The sequence below is a fragment of the Ischnura elegans genome, chromosome 6 (genome assembly GCF_921293095.1).
Source record: "Ischnura elegans chromosome 6, ioIscEleg1.1, whole genome shotgun sequence".
NCBI classification, from domain to species: Eukaryota; Metazoa; Arthropoda; class Insecta; order Odonata; family Coenagrionidae; genus Ischnura; species Ischnura elegans.
Window position 1 is genome coordinate 93,902,239 of NC_060251.1, and position 20,438 is coordinate 93,922,676.

General features: G+C 40.3%; 1 protein-coding gene across 1 annotated transcript in view; it reads left to right on the forward strand.

Annotated features, from left to right (window-relative positions):
• The window catches only part of LOC124161200 (DNA-directed RNA polymerase III subunit RPC2), a 52,272-nt gene extending 32,116 nt beyond the window's left edge, over positions 1-20,156 (forward strand). Inside the window, exons 13-18 of the mRNA XM_046537450.1 lie at positions 5,568-5,777; positions 6,634-6,815; positions 8,747-9,026; positions 10,952-11,247; positions 16,182-16,345; positions 19,730-20,156. Coding sequence (XP_046393406.1) covers positions 5,568-5,777; positions 6,634-6,815; positions 8,747-9,026; positions 10,952-11,247; positions 16,182-16,345; positions 19,730-19,949 — 1,352 coding nt within the window. The 3' untranslated portion in view covers positions 19,950-20,156. The remainder of the gene's footprint in view (positions 1-5,567; positions 5,778-6,633; positions 6,816-8,746; positions 9,027-10,951; positions 11,248-16,181; positions 16,346-19,729) is intronic.
• Positions 20,157-20,438: the final 282 nt, after the last annotated feature.

Consider the following 20,438-nt stretch of genomic DNA (forward strand, 5'->3'; position numbering starts at 1 on the left):
CCTTTAAATTCTGGAAAGCTTCTTCTTGCTCCCCTTCCCACTCGAACTCCGCGTTCTTTTTCAGCAACTCATGCAAAGGCCTCGCAATTTGACTGAAATTGTGGATGAATCGCCTGTAGTAACCGGCTAATCCCAGGAAACTCTGCAGCTGCTTAGTATTTTTCGGCCGTGGAAACTTATGAATCATTTCCACCTTTCCTGGATCGGGTTTCACGCCCTCTTCCGAAATTACGTGCCCCAGATAATTAACTTCAGTTCTTAAAAACTTACATTTCTCAGGCTGCAATTTAAGTCCATATTCCCTCAATCTCCCAAAGACTTCTTTTAACCTATCATTATGGGAGTGAAAATCATTGCCAAAGATCACAATATCGTCCAAATACACGAAGCATCGTAAGCCTTGCAAGCCACTTAGGACGGTGTTCATTAATCTTTGAAAAGTAGCAGGCGCTCCCTTTAATCCGAACGGCATCCTCTTAAACTGATAGTGACCTTGAAACGTGCTGAAAGCCGTCTTGTGTTGATCATCTTTTGCCATAGGGATTTGGTGGTAACCACTAGCAAGGTCCAATGTACTAAAATACCTGGCCTTTCCCAATTGATCCAATATTTCCGTAATGAGGGGCAACGGAAATGCATCTCCCACCGTCACATCATTTAACTTGCGGTAATCCACCACAATTCTCCATTTCTGCTTGCCGGAGGCATCCTCCTTCTTAGGAATTACCAGAATAGGTGAATTCCAGGCGCTCTTACTGGGTTCAATTATTCCATCTCGCAGCATGCCTTGTATTTGCCGGCTAACCTCCCTTTTGTGCACTTCGGGGATGCGATAAGGGCGTGTATTAATGGCATTATTTCCTTCACGCGATGGTGTAGGAATTTCATGGGCCACTGCCGTAGTAGCGGTTAGTTTATCGCCCGGCAAGAAAAATACATCACTGTAATTCTGACATAAATCCAAAAAATCTTCCAATTCCCTTCCACAAAGGTGGCTTAATCGCAATTCTCTCTTTAAAATTTCATTTCTCCGGGCGCCTCCCTCTTTTAGCTTTGATGAAGCGTCTTGGGAAGTTATTTCAATTTTTTGCAATACCCTTGGAGACAATTTACACTCGACCTCCTCATCGGTCGTGTTCATTACGCTGGCCGTACATTCTCCGTCCACCCCATTGGTCAGAACTTCAGCCAGATACACACCATCTTCTAACTTCTCCTTTGCTAATACTCCTTCTCCTTTGGAAGTAGTAGGTACTTTTACTATGCATTCACAGCGAGCGGGGATTCTAATCCTTCGCTCCACGACGGGATCACATTCAAATTTCTTTTTCTTATCCATCTCAAGTTGCAACCCTCTCATGAACACCTTTCTTTGCTCAACGTATATTACAGCTCCTAATTCCCTCAGTAAATCTCTTCCAATAATTCCATCAAAACTCAGAGAGAAACGGGAGCCATCAATGAGTTGAAAATCTAAAATGGCCTCTTTATTTTGGTCTTCTAGCGTTAAAGTCACTCTTCCTTCTGTGGCAATGAGATCCTCTGTGATGCCTTTCACCCTCACTTTCTCAGCGGGATAATAATTAGTCCCTCTTTTCAATACTGACGATTTTATTAAACTTACGTCAGCACCTGTGTCCAGCAAAAGACACAATTTTCCGCTTTTACTTTCAGGACAGTGCAGCGTTATCGAATCTCCATCGCCGACTCCAGATATGCTGCCGACGTGTATCTGCTTAGGCTTTTTCGGGTTGAAACCTCTCTGGCCCTCTTTTATCTCTTCTTTATCTCCTGCGGCCCGATCCAGGGAAGGTGGAAATGATTCATAAGTTTCCACGGCCGAAAAATACTAAGCATCTGCAGAGTTTCCTGGGATTAGCCGGTTACTACAGGCGATTCATCCACAATTTCAGTCAAATTGCGAGGCCTTTGCATGAGTTGCTGAAAAAGAACGCGGAGTTCGAGTGGGAAGGGGAGCAAGAAGAAGCTTTCCAGAATTTAAAGGAAATTTTGATGACGAACGCTCCCTCCTGGCTGATCGCGGGCGACTCCTGTTGATCCTTCCGTGTTCTCCAAAGACGACAGCTCTCAGGGAGTGATGGAGTCCTCGACTGCGACGCCAATTAAGACTGCCAATCAATCCGCGTACCCGAACACCTGACACCAGTTTTATTATGTCGTATCCCGCTCGTCTTCGAACGAGATATTAGCGACAATACGAACGTCTCTCGAATGGAAGGATCTGGTGCCGGAAATAAAAGGAGTCACTCTGAATAAAAAGCAGTGACTTTATTCCCCTTTCGTATGAACAAATATGTCCCCAGCCTCCTGGCCGGTCCAGCTCAGCCAGTCGCCACGCCACAACTCAGCCCCGAGCCAAGCTAGGCATACCCTTTTTATCTATCTAACCCGGAAGGTCCAAAAAAAACCCTCTTATCTACCCCTGGACCGACATCCGCCGATCACGAGCGGGTCCTCTCGTAGACTTGCACTTTGGACTAGCAAGCCTACGTGCCGACTAACGCGTAGCAATGGCTGCTGGATGGTACAATCCAAATCCAAGAAAAACTTATAGGTTTTATCCATTTGTTGTTGACTCTATTTCATTTATGATGAAAACAAGGATTTGCCCTAGCAGTCAGCCAATCACTCATATTTATGTTAAATAGTGGATTTTAGCCTTTCTATCATGCTGACATTTTGACAGTGTTTACTTTGGAAAATAGGTAGATTTTCTACCTATTTCTAAATCTAATAGGTCTATCATGTAGTTTTAATTCCCTATATTATTCAGCATTTTCTTCATTATGAATCAGTAAGTTAATATTAGAGATGGGTCGAATAGCAGATTTCTCGAATTCGAATATCGAATTCGAATATTAAATCATAGCTCGAATATTCGAATACCTCGAATTTCGAATACCTCGAATACTAAATGATGAATGCTGGAATGTTTGACTCGGTTGCCTATGCAGCAGGCAACACAAGATTTAGGGGAGTAATTTTGATTTCCTTAAAATGATTCGAACAGGAATTTAGCTGATTAATGAATAATTTAGTTTTATGGAAACAATTGGGCATATAATTAATTCAACTAACATCGCTTTACCCCCACTCCTGCTGCCAAGTGCTAGCTGACAATCTGAGGTATTTTGCAAAATACAAGCACTTTTCCACCGGATTATCTTCAATTATTTTCAGTCCATCTTTGGGAGTTCTCACGAGATAAGACGATGAATTGGAATTGCTATCAGGGAGAAACCAAATATTCTGAGAAAATATCCTTTTGTCTGTGACTGTAACAATAAAGATTTATAGCACCACTCATAAATTGTAACTTGATATTTGTTTTCGGAAAAAAATACCGCATCAACTTCCGAGAAGCTCTGCTGCTCATATCGAGTTTCGCCAGAATGCTAAGTCTCCGTCGTGTTTTGACATTTATTTCTTTGCGTAAAATGCTTAAATAAACTCAGAAATACGTCGTGTTTGGTCTTATTCTTTTTGAAATTACGAGCACATTACTAATATTTCAAATCAATAAAGGTGTAACATCAATTGACGAAAGTCATTCTTAGACACCCTTTGTGCTAATAGATGACTCATGCAGCGGTTGACCTCCACAGAAATGGGGAACTTCGAAGCTGGTAGGAAAAAAAAGGTCAGTGGGGGAGGAAAGGGAGGGCCCGAAACACGTTTCTATTGTTCTCGCGTATTTTTTCGAAGCTAAGGTCTTCGTAATATGATCCCTGCGCGAGCTGTGACCTTTTTTTTATTTTGAAGAAGAGGAAAGCCTCAGAGGGGGGGCTAGTGCTGAATGGAGAGGGATACCGGACCTTGGGAAATGCGCTAATGTAAGTATCCCACGGTACTCACACAGCAGTTGACCTCCAGAAATGGGGAACTTCGAAGCAGGTAGCCAGAAAAAGGTCAATGGGTGAGAAAAGGGGGAAGGGCGTGAAACACGTTTTTATTGTTCTCGTAACTCGATATTTTTTTCGAAGCATGGGTCTTCGTAATGCGATCCCTGCGCGAGCTGGGACCTTTTGTTTGATTTCGGAGAAGAGGAAAGCGTCTGAGTGGTAGAGGCGAGTGCTGAATGGAGGGGGAAAGAGGATCGTGGGAAATGCCCTAAGGTTGCTATCCCACGGCACTGAGTTTCTCCTGGTGGGGGGAATCGAGGATTTTCGGATTTTTTCACCCGACTATTTTCGGTTCCCCTCGTCGAACACTTTTCACCGCTAAAATCCACGAATTTGATGCAATTCGTCAGCTTGCGTAAAACGGCGCTGCGAGCACTAAATGACTACAGTTATCTACATTTTTCCGAGTCACTACCAACGACGTGCGTGCGACAGTGTATGACGCGAAATTCAAAGTATTCGAGGTATTCGAGGCGGTACTTTTCGCATAACTATTCGAAATCTCGAATATCGAATACTTTCTAGTATTCGAGGTATTCGAGTATTCGCGGATACTATTCGCACATCTCTAGTTAATATCCTTTATTGAGACCACAATATTGCTGAGTACTTGGTACAGTTTAGTGCACATCTTACGGCTTGTAGCAAAAGTATGCGAGGCAAATTACCTCAGAATGGACCATCACAGAGTTGAAGGCCGATAATAGCACCCTCAGGAATATACCTATATTGTGAACGTTTTCCTTGGGTGCCTTTTTTTGTTGCTTAATTATTTCTCAAAGCTGATCATGATTCCTGATGATTCCCATGATTCTGGAAAAACTTATCTGTATTGTTATGACAGAAAAAGATGATAATCGATAAGTTTAAAAGATGTGGAAGTCACTTGATCATGTTGTAGCTCGTCCTGAATTCTGTGGAATAAGTGAAAATTGATGAGCCAGCATTGATGTGTCCCATCACTTCTCGGTCTCTCTGACTTAGCTCAACATAGTTTGCCATTATGTCCACAGTATAAGGTTTGGATCGAGAGAGTACTTAGCAGAGAAGGGATGTTAAAAACAGTGGTAGAGAGAAGAATGCCAGGTGGCGAGGGAAAGGTAAAGAAGAGAATAGGAATTATTGATAGAATGAATGGGGGTCGGCCTTATTGTGAACTGAAGAAAGATCCAATCTCTGCTAGCTCTGGTTACTTGCAAAACAGTCTATTCGAACCTACTTCAACTGGTGAAATACTTTAATAATAACATAGTTATAAGCATAACATGGATTAAAGTTGCTATTTGAAGGTGTGAGGATTTTAACCATGGGCCCTAGCAGGTATTAATAATGCTCACTTGTTTATGGGGAGGGGATTTTGAAACAAATGTTCATAGGGAAGAATGTTAGGTAAGGAGGAAGGGAGAGGAAAAGAATAGGTTTTATTCATATAATGAAAGTGAGGTTATTGTGGATTAAATAGGGAAGTCCACTTGGAGAATGGAGTAAGGGTGGGGTAATTTAACCAGTAGAATACTTAAATAATAGACTTAGTAATTAATTGAAAGGAAGACAAACATTTGATAGAGAAATTTAAATTACTGTCTTGATGTATTGATGAAAATATTCATTTATGACGTAATGCACTTTTTAATCCAAATACAGGTACCATTGGTTACAACCAGCAAAATAGGATCGATACCCTGATGTACAACATGGTGTACCCTCAAGCCCCGATGGTGAAGACCAAGACGATTGAATTGACCAATTTAGATAAGCTCCCTGCTGGTCAAAATGCCGTGGTGGCTGTCATGAGCTACAGTGGCTATGATATTGAGGATGCTCTCATCTTGAACAAATCTTCCATTGACAGGGGTGAGTATAGGTCACTGAAATCTCATTCACTTTGGTCCATATAGACAATGTTGGCCAAAAAAATATTTCTCTTTCCTGTTGAAGCGTGTAAAGGCTGGCTCATAATATCAAGAAATGCTGTTTGGGTTTGCCACCGGATCAATTTCTTCATTCCCGCCAACATTTTGATGGCTGTGTCATCCATTGTCATCAGGGTGTATTGTGGTGGTTACCTCAAGAGGCTTATTTATGCTCAACCAGGGGTCAGGTATCATCTAATAGGTTGAAATTTTCAGGCCTTTTTTGGCCCTATCTAATGTTTCTTAGCACATATTTCTAGAAATGACTGAATAGCCGCCTATATGGTTGATGTCTTTCAGCCGGATTTCAATTGCTCCTGTCGTCAGTTCCTGAAATTCTCTTTTCCACAGAGGATCTTTGTTTTATCTTAGTGAACTACACGTCCGTCATTAGTGACCTCACATTAGATATGGATGACACAAGTTGGTTGGGAGACAAGGGGTTGATATTAGGGGTTTGACACAAGACACAAGGGGTTTGGTTGTCTTTTAACCAGAATTTGAAGGGAATTGACTAAATATAAGAAATTAACTCCATCAACAATGACACAGGGAACTTACTCAGCCATGCCTGGAAACCTGTGATATAGAACATCCAGTGTGCAAAAAAAGTGAGACACTGCTAGCCAAGCAGACGATACCTAGTCTATGGTTGAGCACAGACAAGCCACTCAAAGCAACCACTGCAACATGATGTAATGATGATGGATGACAGAACCATGGAAATGTCAGCAGCACCTACCCTCTGGTGAAGTCAGTGGTCAAGGGTTTACTAATGGTAATCTTGTGTATTTCAGGATTTGGGCGCTGCTTAGTGTATAGGAATGCTAAATGCACTCTCAAAAGATATGCCAATCAGACATATGACAGAGTCCTTGGGCCTCTGGTGGATTCAGAAACCATGCAACCAATGTGGAAGCATGAAATTCTGGACCAGGATGGGATTGCTTGTCCAGGAGAGAAAGTTGAAAACCGACAGGTAAGAGAAACCATCAGCCACCCCGGAGTGGTCCACTTACTCGGGGAGTGTCCGAAAACGGGGTCTCAGATTGCAATCGAACTTAGTGGTGTTGTTGTCCATCAGGGGCTGTCCACGAATCACCCTCCATATAGGGTTATATAACCAATAGTTAAAATTCAGCAAAAAATTCAGGTAAACATTTATAGAGGTCTAGTGTATTCCCTTAGAAATAGCCTCACTTCAAGAAGTTTCTGTAGGTGAACTTGCTCAAGTTAAAAAAATTTTAGAAATATGTTGCAGTTTTTGGAAGAAAGTGCTACAGAGACCAAGCCATAATAACTATGGCCATTTTGGTGAAAACCAAGGATGACAGTAAATTTCAGCATTGTTGAAACCAAATCAACGGCTTATTTAATAAAATATGGTTTTTTGGTGCGTGTAAGTTATCATATTGGGCAATTCACGTACCATTCAAGTAATCCCTGATGCAAATTTTTGAAAGGGAGTGTGAAAAAGATATGAGAAATGAAGATTTTTTAACAGCAGTAATGCATCATTTATGATCTGCGTGGATTCCTACAGTGCTCTCTAGTCCATATCTAGTTGTTCTCCAAGTCATTCCATTTCTCAGGAAATACAATTAATAGCTGTTAACCCTTAGTAAGAAAGGAACCACAATAACATTTGCATGGATTAATGGGCAAACGGGCATAAGCAGGAATGAGAAGACAGATGCATCAGCCAAAAATGCACTCAGGTCTGTGGGCTGCGAGCTGCCTCTAGTACCAGTGGAAGGTCTGGAAGGTGTTATCGGAAAAATCAGTGGGAAAATTTTGAAGAATCATTGACTAACAATAAAAGAGTACAAACTACCTACTTGAAGTCAAGCCTCTGAGAGTTGCAGACTTTCATGAGGAATGTCTGCCAGGAGGATATTGTGGTAGCATGGTTTAGGGTAGGTCACTGCACCCTAATGTATTCGTACCTCTTCATGGAAGAGAAAAAGCAGCCCCAATGTGTTGATTGCAATTGTGCACTATAGTCTGTTCACTTCATGCCTGCGGGTGAGCTTTCGTAAGAGCCAGGACACTCTTAGATGGCTTCGCTGATAGGGGGGGGGTAGTACCGAGAGAGAGAGAGAGGAGTGAACATTAAATTGCCAAATGTACTTAGCCACCCTACTTTGTCACTGAAAACGTGTGAGTCAAAGGTGGCCACAGGTATTTAGGCCCCGGTGCTGAGACAATATACCTACTCATTTGGAAGGCATTGGGGATAATCCTTTCACAGAAGCCCATGACAATGTCAGCTACCACGCTGAATGAGACACTGTTGGTGGGAGGCATACTTAGTCACATACAAGGAGAATACGTGAGGTTTGGCAACACTGCTCCATGAGCTCCACGATGTTCACTCAGCGGAGGTCTGAGAGCGACTCACTGAGGCCACGCCTACTGTTTGCTGATTGGCAAAGGCAAAGTCATACGTCGAGAAACTTTCCCTCCCCTCATCTCCACTTGCTTTGACCACACCAGCTCACCCGCAGAGATAAAATTAACAGAGTATAACAGTGTGACGTCTCCTGATAGACTTTGAAAGATCTTGGGACATTTGGGTGAGTCATAACCTTAAGGGAAACCTAGCTGTAGTGCTAAGAGACAACCTTGGACATGTCGCTCAACATCATATTTTTACGCTCAACCGACCTCTTTGATATATTTATATTATTTCAATACAAATATTTTTTTTCAATCAGTAAGTGGTACAAATTGGCCTTAGTCACCGACGCACCCTGATTACTATAACCTGATTACTACTACTACAAGATTTTTGTGTGGGAATTTGAATTCAGAAATCATAATTCAACTCTACGAGTGAAAAACCCTACTTAAGTCAAAAGTTTCTAAAATAATTACTCCCTTCAAATATGCATACATTCATTTTCCCAGGTTCTGGTGAACAAATCCATGCCTAAAGTTACCCAGACACCAGTGGGAACGCCACCTCCTGCAGGCACTGGCCCAGCCACTCAGCCCCTTGGCACCCCAGCAGCTGAATACCAGGAGATCCCGGTGACATATAAGGGACCTGTTCCATCCTATGTGGAGAAGGTGATGGTGTCTTCGAACAGAGACGACGCTTTTCTCATCAAGTTGCTCCTGAGACAAACTCGTCGCCCTGAAATCGGAGACAAATTCAGCAGTAGGCATGGACAAAAAGGCGTCACAGGTCAGTGAAATTTGCATGCAGTATAACCCCGATATTCGTGAATCTAATGACGAATGGTGGCACAACCATCATCGGTGTAGAAGTGCATGAGTTCAAATGGCCATGTGTATTACTTTTACATCTACATATTATGCCACAAGATGCCTCAATAGTAGTGCTGTGCAAGAGTCTCGTCTCGGACCAAAAAATAGGGGTACCCTTGCATAAATTGCCAACAAGCTGAAAATTCTCATGAACCTCAAGGGTACCACTCTAATGAAATCCTGAAAAGTCCCCATCGATCCCGTGTGTGCAAAAAATTTTATTCAAGGTCAAAGGTCACAAAAATTAGTTTTTTGCATTTTTTGGCCAAACGGTTAGTTTTATGATAAAAATTGCTCAGATCAAAATTGTAGATCAGAAAATTATCTACAAAATTGTCATTTCTACTTTTTCTCTAAGATTTATCGTTTCTGAGAAAAAACCTTTTAAATAATAATTAATAATGTTCCAATAATGTTCGGAGAACGCAACAATATAGTCAAACATATTACGGAGAGAACAGCTCCAGCCTACATTCGAAAAGCTTTTTCTCAGAAACGGTAAATCTTAGAGAAAAAATAGAAATGACAATTGAGGTTCCTTGAGGTTCATGCAAATTTTCAGCTTGTTGGCAATTTATGCAAGGGTCAATGTCTATTTTGACCGGGCTATAAGTCTCTCAACTGGGTCGAGAAGCTTGACAAAAGACAAGAAATCTCGACCATGACCATGCCGAGAAATGAAATTCTTGTCTCGACTGCCGAGATTCTCTCACAGCCCTACTCAATAGGCATGTGGTGTGGGGAAAATGCAACCCTAAACCACTGATGATAGAGATTTAGACTTTTGGGTGTGTAATTATAATAATTATAATGATTTATTTACTCCTACATTTTGATTTTACAGCTGAATAATCAAGATAACAAAGAGAAGGATCTTTCGGTGGTCTCAAGGTCATAGGACCAGAATTGAGCCACCATCAAATAACAAAAATGTATGCCAAAAAAATAATGCAGTAAATATTACATAAGTGTTCTAAAGGAATATCATCAAAATAAATGTTCAATCATTTCTTTGGAGAAAATCCAGTCCTTGGCAAATCGTAACATTTTATTTAAGAATTATTTTTTTTTTTATTTCAGCGTGCAGTAAATCAAATACCTTTGGCCCCATATAGAGAAAGCAATGTTTACATAATGTTCACCTTGGTCTGTTTGTTACAACGAATGACTCACTCCTTAAATTATGTTTACTTATATCAGATACACTCGGCATGTTGCCACTTCTGACATAAAACAATTTTAAGACTTTGGAAAAATAGAAATTCCTTAGTGGCCACAATTTCAGGGCCACGAACAACAGAAATGAGAGTGCGCAAGAATTTTTGGACAATGTTACCCTAATTATTTTTTTTTGCAAAACGAGTGCAATATGTAATATGGAGCATAAGCTTGCTTAATAAAGAATTTTTTCCGTAAATAATTTATGCTGATCTTTGCTAAATGTATCCTATATTTTTTTCCATTCAAAATTACAGATAAAAATGTATATACTTTTGAAAACCTATAGATATGTCCACCTCCTCCAATGCTGCTGGTCACTTTGGTCATTTCACTCTTCCCGAGTGTCCATGTGTCACATTGATGTGTCAGATCAATCCATGCAAAATTCTTCTGTGATTTCTCCCTGGTCTAATTAGTAATGCTTTTATTTACTTGGAGATTATTGGAAAGGTTTTTTTTTTGGGCTAGCATTATTCTTCTTTCAATCTCAGAGGAGCAGTTTTTATTATTCTTCCATATGCTACCCAGTTGTGCCACCGATTTCATCTATATGTCAATATTTAGTGCATTTTAATAATTTTTGTCTTTGGTATACCTATAATGTGTGATTTTTTTGTACAGGTTTGATAGTTAGCCAGGAGGACATGCCCTTCAGCGATCAGGGTGTGTGTCCTGACATCATCATGAACCCTCATGGCTTTCCATCTCGCATGACGGTGGGGAAACTCATGGAGCTTCTGTCAGGGAAGGCGGGAGTCTTAGAGGGGAAGTTCAAGTACGGAACGGCTTTTGGTGGCTCCAAAATTAAGGATGTTGGGGAAGAGCTGATCAAGCATGGTTTTAATTACCAAGGAAAGGACATCCTCACTTCAGGAATAACCGGTGAACCTCTCACGGCATACATTTTCTTTGGTCCCGTAAGTATCTCCCTCCTTTCTGGTTTCTTATAATTTTTTGATGTTTTGGTTTTTTGATATTCCTATTCCATTTACATATGTGCTACTGCAGGGCTGTCTCTGGTCTGAGAAATTTAGGGAATTTGATATGGGTCTTGGAAATTATAGAATTGGCAGGGAATCTCATCCATGACATCAAGGAAAATATACTTCTTCATTTGCATATCGAAAGATCCACCATGCTTTTAGCTGGCTGAGGGCTTTGTTTTTGTGACTAAAATTTGACTGGAATAAGTTCACTTGTTACTGATTTTCTATGCTTTCATTGTATCAGGTGTTGAACGAATTTGTGTTTACAATTAACTCTTGATTATACATTGCACAGATTATCCCATCTCTTTTCTCCTCCCATCACATCCCAAAATCAAAAATATCCCAAAGGTAGCAATAGTGGAACTGAAGAAAGACAATATATCTCAATGAAAACGTCCCTGAATGCTTACATAAATTTATGCTTCCTAATTATTTCCAACATTACGCATTCATAATGTGGAAATGTCCATAATCCGGCCACATTAGTTATATTCTTCACTATCAGTGTTCTTCTATTACTCTTTCATTCCTTAACATGGATTATCGAGAGTAGAGACGTATCAATCACACATTGATTCAACCAAAAGGATGATTTGGGCAGGTGGAGGTAGAGCTCACTGTAGACTAAGCCACAGGGTAAGATGTGAAAGTCACACATTCAAGTTAGAGGGGGTAGGGGACACAGTTCCTATCCCTGGGCCACCTCAGGGGCTCTTCAAGATTTTGATTTGGGGTGCTCTAAGGAAGGCTTTGCCCAGGATTTGAAGCCAATATCTCGCGGGCAAGTGGTTTACCCAATTGGCTATCATGCTCCCCACTGTATGTATTTGTAAAAGAATTTTGTATTTTATTAAGTACTAGCTGACCAGGCAAACTTAGTACCACCTAATAATCAATGAATAGTTGAGTTACACCATTTATACATCAAGAGCGGCTGTGCTGATTTTAATATTGTGACAATGACTTGACAGCTGTTGCAGTGTTACCAACTCCTATAAACATTCTCTTGAGATCAATATTAATTTTTTCCGTGAACTTTTACTATTTTTTAATGTTTATTCTGTTATCCGGGGCTGAGACATATCTGAAAAACCAAATATCATTCAAATCAGTTCAGCCGTTCTGGAGTTATAAATGGTTGTGGAGTTATAAAAACTAACACGATTTTTGACTTTGTTTTATATAAAGAAGAATATTACTCTTCAAAAACTTTATGCTACAATCAATGAGATAGTGAGGACACTTTAGGGGAAATGAAGATTTTTGTCTATGAAAAGTCAGAGAATTTTAATTTAGGAGTCTTGTTACTACCCTTTAGTGTTCAGTGCTAATTTATATGATAACACTATTTCCCATATTCTTTTAGGAATCTTGAGGCAAACTCCACTTTTATTTATGCTCCTGGGTTTCATAAAGGTATTTCCCATTCATTGCTTGTTTGAACACCTCACGGGTAAATGATCCCATTCACATTAGAGCAGCGACTGAAATCCTCCTATCAGAATTCAATCAAACTTAGGAAGTCCATCAGATGCTTACCATCAATCACCCCTTGTGGAGCTAGTTATCAAATATTTTAAATGTAAAAGGAATTTAAACAATTGCAGCTTTAATGATTTTTCTTTGTAAAGTCTTCACTTTGCAGCCATCTGTAGCTGTAGTCCTAGCTGTGGTACCCACCTTTCTAGCAGAGGACTCGTATTTGAGTCTCACTGGAGGAATATTTTTTCTTCAAATATTTGCCTTATTTCCTTCATGGAAGTCTACAATGCACCACTTTTCTCATGATTTTTCCTCAAAGCTTGATTTTTGTAGAGGAAAAAATCTTTCTTTTCACTTTTGGGTTCAACGTTTTCTCATTTTTTTCACCAAGGCAGTTTTTTTAATATGTATTTTACATCTGCATTGTAACAAAACTTATTTATGCGCGATCTCACCACACTTGATTTCTTTTTTTGTCCCAATATTACATTATCCATCAGATTGCAACTGTTTCCTGGCTAGAGGCATGCCAGGAAGGTTTCTTTCTCAGGAGTAGCAGGTGCTCAAGCATCTTTTTAGTGACTCTTTGTAATCAAAGGCTTCCAATAAGTACCCGATTCATAAAATTTTATTTTGCTATTTCTAGCTAGGGAATTATTTCCTTCGATAGGTAAAATTTTTAAGCACCATGTATGCGACACGACACGAGAGTATTAAGGAGTGGACTGTTTTTTTTATGCACCTGGAATCCCTCACCATCCAAATCACCACTCACCTGAGTTTGGGCTCCCGTCGATGGCTTCCTCAAGCAGCATCGGCTCAAGATCCTTCCAACTTGACGACACATTCACAACTGCCGTTCACGCCAACAACCACGAAAACAATACCTTTAAACAATTTAACTCTCACCCACACGGGCGCCCAACAAACAACAAATCAAGCGAGTGGCGATTAAAGCATAGGACTCCCTATGGTGCGAACACACCCCATTTTTGCCTTGTTTTTCCTCGTGCAAAAGATCCACAGAGAAAAAATCATTCGCCTTGACCAGGATTCGAACCCGAATCCCCCGATTTCCGGTCGAGTGCTTTAGCCAATTAAGCTACCGAGGCGTCATTCTTCCCTGTGGATATTTTCGGACACTACCGGTAGTGTCCGAAAATATCCACAGGGAAGAATGACGCCTCGGTAGCTTAACTGGCTAAAGCACTCGTCCGGAAATCGGGGGATCCGGGTTCGAATCCTAGTCAAGGCGAATGATTTTTTCGCTGTGGATCTTTCACACGATTGTGCATTGCGGGTGACTCCCGTTAAAGTTATCACCGCAGCTAGTCCCGGTATACTTTGAACTTGTTTTTCCTCCTCGGCATAGTATGGAATTTTCATATCTGTGACTACCCATATTACCAACTTATAAGTTAGGCTTGATTTGTAAGAATATTTTTTCGATAATATCTTATTGTGACAAAAAAATCAAGTGTCAGGATAGTGCATATCAGGATGTGTACGTGACATTATTCATAGCCTGCCCTCATGTGAAAAAAATGAGAAAATGTTGAACAGCATCAGTGCAAAGAAAAAAATTTCCTTGCTAAAAATAATTTGAGGAAAAACACAAAATAATGGTGCATTGCTGGCATCTGTGAAAGAAAAAAAAGGCAGGCTAGACTCAAATACGGGTCCTAATAGCCACTGGATTACCAACAAGAGTAAGGAGAAGACTTTCAGGAGGAAATTCATTCAATTGGCTATTGTTTTAATGCCTGTTTTGTTTAAACCGTTTTTTACATAGCCCTAGACTCAGGTGAAACTTTATTTATCCCTCCAGTTCTTTTCTCTTCTTCCCTGTGCATTGCAAACCTGTTTCATTTACGTACATGGAAATGCATAATTCTTGTGGAATGAGTCAACTCAATCAGCCTCATCATGAGGCATTATGATGTAAAAGAGATCATCATCATTAGTCAACAATCCTAAGATTGGTTTGACGCAGCTCTCCATTCCTCTCTCCTATCCCCTAGACTTTTCATAGAGACGTATTTCTTCTCTTTTACATCCTATTTAACCTGTCCTATGTAACTCATTCAGGGTCATTCGTTACCCTTCTTCCCTTCCACCTGTCCTTCAACGATTGTTTTCATCAGGCCACCATGTCTCATTATGTGGCCAACTAAGGTTACCAGTATTCTCCTTAAGGTTTTTAAAAGACTTCTCTTTTCTCCCAGTCTTCATAGCACTTTAACAAAGTAAAGTCAGTAAACGAGATAAAATATGAAAATGTTAGGTGGCAGAGTGGATTGGGGAGATGCATCAAACACAGACGATTGACTTATGATGATGATTCACAATATTTTCAATTTATTTTCTTTTGTATTTAATAGCAAATTATGTTATCAATTATAGGGTATAATATTATTGTAGTGCTAATAGTATTCTTTATTCTATGGGACTGATTTTTATTTTACTCATGTCAGTATTTTTTATCATAACATCTGGAATAATGCATCTGGAAATAGGCATAGACTTGTTCCATACTTCTGTAAAACTTGCCCTCAAGAAACAACAAAAATTATAATCATCACTACTGCCTATTGTTGATAGTTTTTTTTATTCTCTGATGTACTCCGTGGAAAACCTTGATAAATTGGAATGATGAAGTATCTGGTTGTACTGAAGGGACAATAGGGTGGTTTCCTTTTATTTTTTATTGCCTAAAAGATTATTACTCTTGGAGTACTCATTTCACGCTTTTAGATTTTTAAAAGACGATATCTATTTTTGGCGATTAAATGAAAAGTGAAAATTTTCAAGTGGTCGAAAACGCGACAGCTAAGTATGAATGCAGGGAAAAGCCCGTGCGACGTCATTCTGGTTCCCGCTGCCGCTAAGTGAGGCCACCTTGGTGCGAGGCTATGAGCGCCGCCACGATGCAGGATGCTAGCAGGTAGTGCTAGGCTTAAATAAGGATTATTAATACCTTATCCAAGGAAGGAAACTTTCCGGCCTTAGGCAATTTTAATAGGTGATTATTAAGAGATTTTTCCCTGAACTCTGTGCCTCATGCATGCATTGGTAACCTCAGACGATGTAAAACTCCTATCCTCTCGTGTAGAAACTAGGTCCCTGTAACGTCACGTGGAGTGGCATGGTGTGGGCGCCAATCTGGCCTTTTTCAAATGAGGATAAAATTGACCCTTGCCATTTGTCTAAAACGGTATTTCTAAAACCAAATAATTTGTATGTTATGAATACACTAATGGTGGGTAACGAATCACAATCAATGCCTTTCATTTTCTTTGATGAAGGAAACTACCCTATTTCTTAGTGCAATACATAGTTTATCTATCTCTGGCTTGAAATCAAAATTTTTTCCCACGCAGGTCTATTATCAGAAGTTGAAGCATATGGTGCTGGATAAAATGCATGGCCGTGCCAGGGGCCCTCGGGCGGTCCTCACTCGTCAGCCCACGGAAGGAAGGTCTCGAGAAGGCGGACTGCGTCTCGGAGAGATGGAGCGAGACTGCCTGCTCTCGTACGGAGCAAGGTGGGTGCACAATTCAACCCATACCTGCATGTTAATCATTGTTATGGAGATCGGCTAGTTTTGCTGCATTTTTGTATTGGCAAATATTAGACTGAAAGGGGGATGTTTCGCTAAAGTCAGCTAATACTTTCTCAATTGATCAAGGTTATTCTCTAGACTGTGTGTATTTGATTTAGTATTTTATTTTATTATCATTATAATTAAATAATTGTTACATGTGCAAAATTTGTCTGGTGATAACAAAAACATAATAGCATCAAAATGTGTTCGAGTTAAAAAGTTATTAATCATTATTTTGTCAAAATAAATATAGGGGAATAAAAGACCTTACGAAGACAAAAAGGAACAGTTTTCTTCTTCAATCTTTTCTTAAAACCAGTGGCGTAACTATGGGGGGAATGAGGGGATGTATCTCCCCCAAAGCCTCTGAGAAATCAAAAAATTATATCAAAATCTTCTCTGGATTTCAAATGTAATAACTGCTTTGGGGGAATGAGGGAGCTTCGTGTGTAGGGGCATCTACTAGAAATTAAATTTTAAGTGCCAAAATGATGTAAAATGCATTTTCAGTAGAGATGTGCGAATAGTATCCGCGAATACTCGAATACCTCGAATAATAGAAAGTATTCGATATTCGAGATCTCGAATAGTTATGCCAAAGGTACCGTCTCGAATACCTCGAATACTTTGAATTTCGCGTCATACACTGTCGCTCGCACGTCGTTGGTAGTTGACTCGGAAAAATGAGAACTCTAGTCGTCTAGTGCATGCAGCGCCGTTTTAGGCAAGCTGACGAAATACATCAAATTCACGGGTTCGAGCGGTGAAAAGAGTTCGACGTGGGGAACCGAAATTGATCGGATGAAAAAAATCCGAAAATCCCAGGTGTCCCCTATCAGGAGAACCTCAGTTCCGTGGGATAGCAACATTGGCGCATTTCCCACGATCCGCTATCCCCATCCATTCAGCGTTCGCCCCACCCCCTCAGACGATTTCCTCTTCCCCGAAAACAAAAAAATGGTCCCGGCTCGTGCAGGGATCGTATTACGAAGACCTCAGCTTTGAAAAAAATATCAAGAGACCGGAAAATAATAGAATCGTGTTTCACCCTTCCCTCTTTCTCCCCACTGACCATTTTCCCTCATCCATCTTTTGATAAAATGAGAGGAGGTGTTTGCCGTGTGTCCTTTGTGGCTAATAATGACAGGCACTTATTTTGAATCTTCCCCAGGAGATGAAACTACCATAGGGAGGAACTCAGTGCCGTGGGATAGTGACATTGGCGCATTTCCCACGATCTGCTATCCCCCTCCATTCAGCATTCGCCTCACCCACTCTTGACGATTTCCTCTTCTCCGAAATCAAACAAAAGATCCCAGCTCGCGCAGGGATTGTATTACAAAAACCTTAGCTTCAAAAAATATCAGGTTACGCGTGAAAAATAAAAACGTGTCTCGCACCCACCCCCTTTTCTCACCCACTGACCTTTTTCTACCTACCTGCTTCGAATTTCCCCCTTTCTCGAGGTCAACTGCTGCATGAGTCATCTACTAGCCCGAAAGGTGTCTAACAATGACTTTCGGCAATTGTTATTACACCTTTATTTGATTCAAATATTAGTAATGTGCGCGTAATTTAAAAAAGAATAAGACCAAACACGACATATTTCTGACTTTATTTAAGCATTTTGCGCAGGAAAATAAATACCGGGAAGAAGAAGAAATACGACGGAGGCGTAATGCTCAAATAGGGTGGTTTCCTATTATTTTTTATTGCCTAAATCGAAATATTAATACTCCTGAAGTACGTATTTAACGCTTTTAGAGTTTTATAAGACGATATCTATTTTTCGCGATTAAATTAAAAGTGAAAATTTTCAAGCGCGCGAAAACGCGACGGGTAAGTATGAATGCCGGGAAAAACTCCGCGTGACGTCGTTCTGGTTCCCGCTGCCGCAAGCGAGGTGACCTTGGGGCGAGGCTCTGAGCGCTATTACGACGCAGGATGCTAGCAGGTAGCCGAGTACCATGCTAGCTGGTAGCGCTTGGCTTAAATAAGGATTATTAATACCTTATCAAACAGACTGTGTGATTATTAAGACATATTTCCCTGAGCTCTGTGCCTCATGCATGCATTGGTAACCTCAGACGATGTAAAACTCCGATCCTCTCGTGTAGAAACTAGGTCCCTGTGATGTCACGTGGAGTGGCATCGCATAGGCGCCAATCTGGCCTTTTTCAAATGAGGTAAAATTGAACATTGCCGTTAGTCTAAACCGGTATTTCTAGAACGAAATAATTTGTACATTATGAATACACTAATGGTGGGTAACGAATCACAATCAATACCTTTCGTTTTCTTTAATGAAGGAAACTACCCTATTGTTTACATAAAATTAAAATATTCCATTAATCAGCTAAATTCCTGTTTGAATCCTTTAAAGGCAATCACAATTACTAGCCAAAATCTTGGGTTTCCTGCTGCATAGGCGACCTAGTCAAACATTTTCACATTCATCGTTTAGTATTCGAGGTATTCGAAATTCGAGGTATTCGAATATTCGAGCAATGATTTAATATTCGAATTCGATATTCGAATTCGAGAAATCTACTATTCGACCCATCCCTAATTTTCAGGTATGCTATTTTTCAAAACTTTTCCAGAAATCCCCGTTTCCTGGGGGGGTAGCCCCCACTAACCCCCCTGATTCCCCCCCAAAGCCTCCACATCCCACCCACAAACCTCCCTCATCCCCCCAAAGCATATTCCTACTTACGCCACTGCTTAAAACTGTTCGCAATATTTGTTAAGGGCTCAAAATGTTTTTCTGGTAGATCAATGCGGTCATGATGGTTCTATTTTAGAATGAAAAATTTCTAACATCTGTTATTTGTGACAAGAAGTATGTCAATCTTGAACTGGTGATCATTTTCCCCACAAAATTTTGTTTCACCATGTCCTTCCCAATTTCTTCCCTTGCTTTTTCTCCCCTGATTATCCTGAACATTCCACATTTTCTGTCCCTTTTCCTCCTTGGTTCTGAACTGTAGCATCCCAGTTCTTGGGGCATTTCCTTAACTATCCCTGTCCTCCAATGTTTCCTTAGCACATATCTAGCCACTTTTCTTTGCACTTTCTCTAGCCTTCTTATCTGCCCTTTCTTGTGTGGATCCCATACAAGTGCAGTGTATTCAGGGATTGGGCAAACCAAGGTCTTATAGGCCATGTCTCATTGTGGTCGTGCTACCTCCTTTGATGTTCTTCGTTACGAAATGCAGGGTTTTTATCAATTCTTTCCATGAGTGGATCCCATTTCAAAATCTTGGCCAAATGGAAACTTAAATTTTGCTCCTGTCTTCTTTTTATTTCATAAAATGGGAACAGTATGCTTCTTGTGGAACGACTTATGATCTCCAGTGATGCCTTTCAAGTGGATGTTTGCAACAAGTGTGGCCTAGTCGGATATTCTGGCTGGTGTCATTACTGTCGATCCAGTGCCTCGGTCTCATCTATTCGGATCCCGTATGCCTGCAAGCTACTCTTCCAGGAGCTTCAGTCAATGAACATAATACCCCGTTTGACCCTTCATAAGTATAGTGACTGAAGAACTCTCATTGGTGACGCTGTGATATAAGTAACATTTTGTGAAGAGGAACTCTGAAAAGGTGATCAATTAAGTGAAAATTTTCTTTATAATTTTTTTGCTCACTTCACAGAGGTGATGGTAATTTATTGTTTACTGGCCTTTATAAGACTAGATGATTAACTACCTCTGGTGAATATTTGTAAATATAAGCAATTATGAAATTTTCCTCCGTTGTTTCTCTGGGTTTAGTATGCAGTGCTATCCACGTATTCCTTTTGTGGAGATATTTTATTTAATAAAAGGATGTGGGTAATACTTAAGTAATAATAGTAATAAAATCAACTAATTGTCTGAGATAGCTTGTGACTATTATGGATGAGGTTGGGATGATCTCCAAAAGAATATGAGGTATGATACGCATGAAAGGTTGGGTTTTTTCAGAAATATTTTTTATTGCCATTAGTAATAGAGTTTTGGAAATGAAGTGACTCACATTCTTCTTTTTCT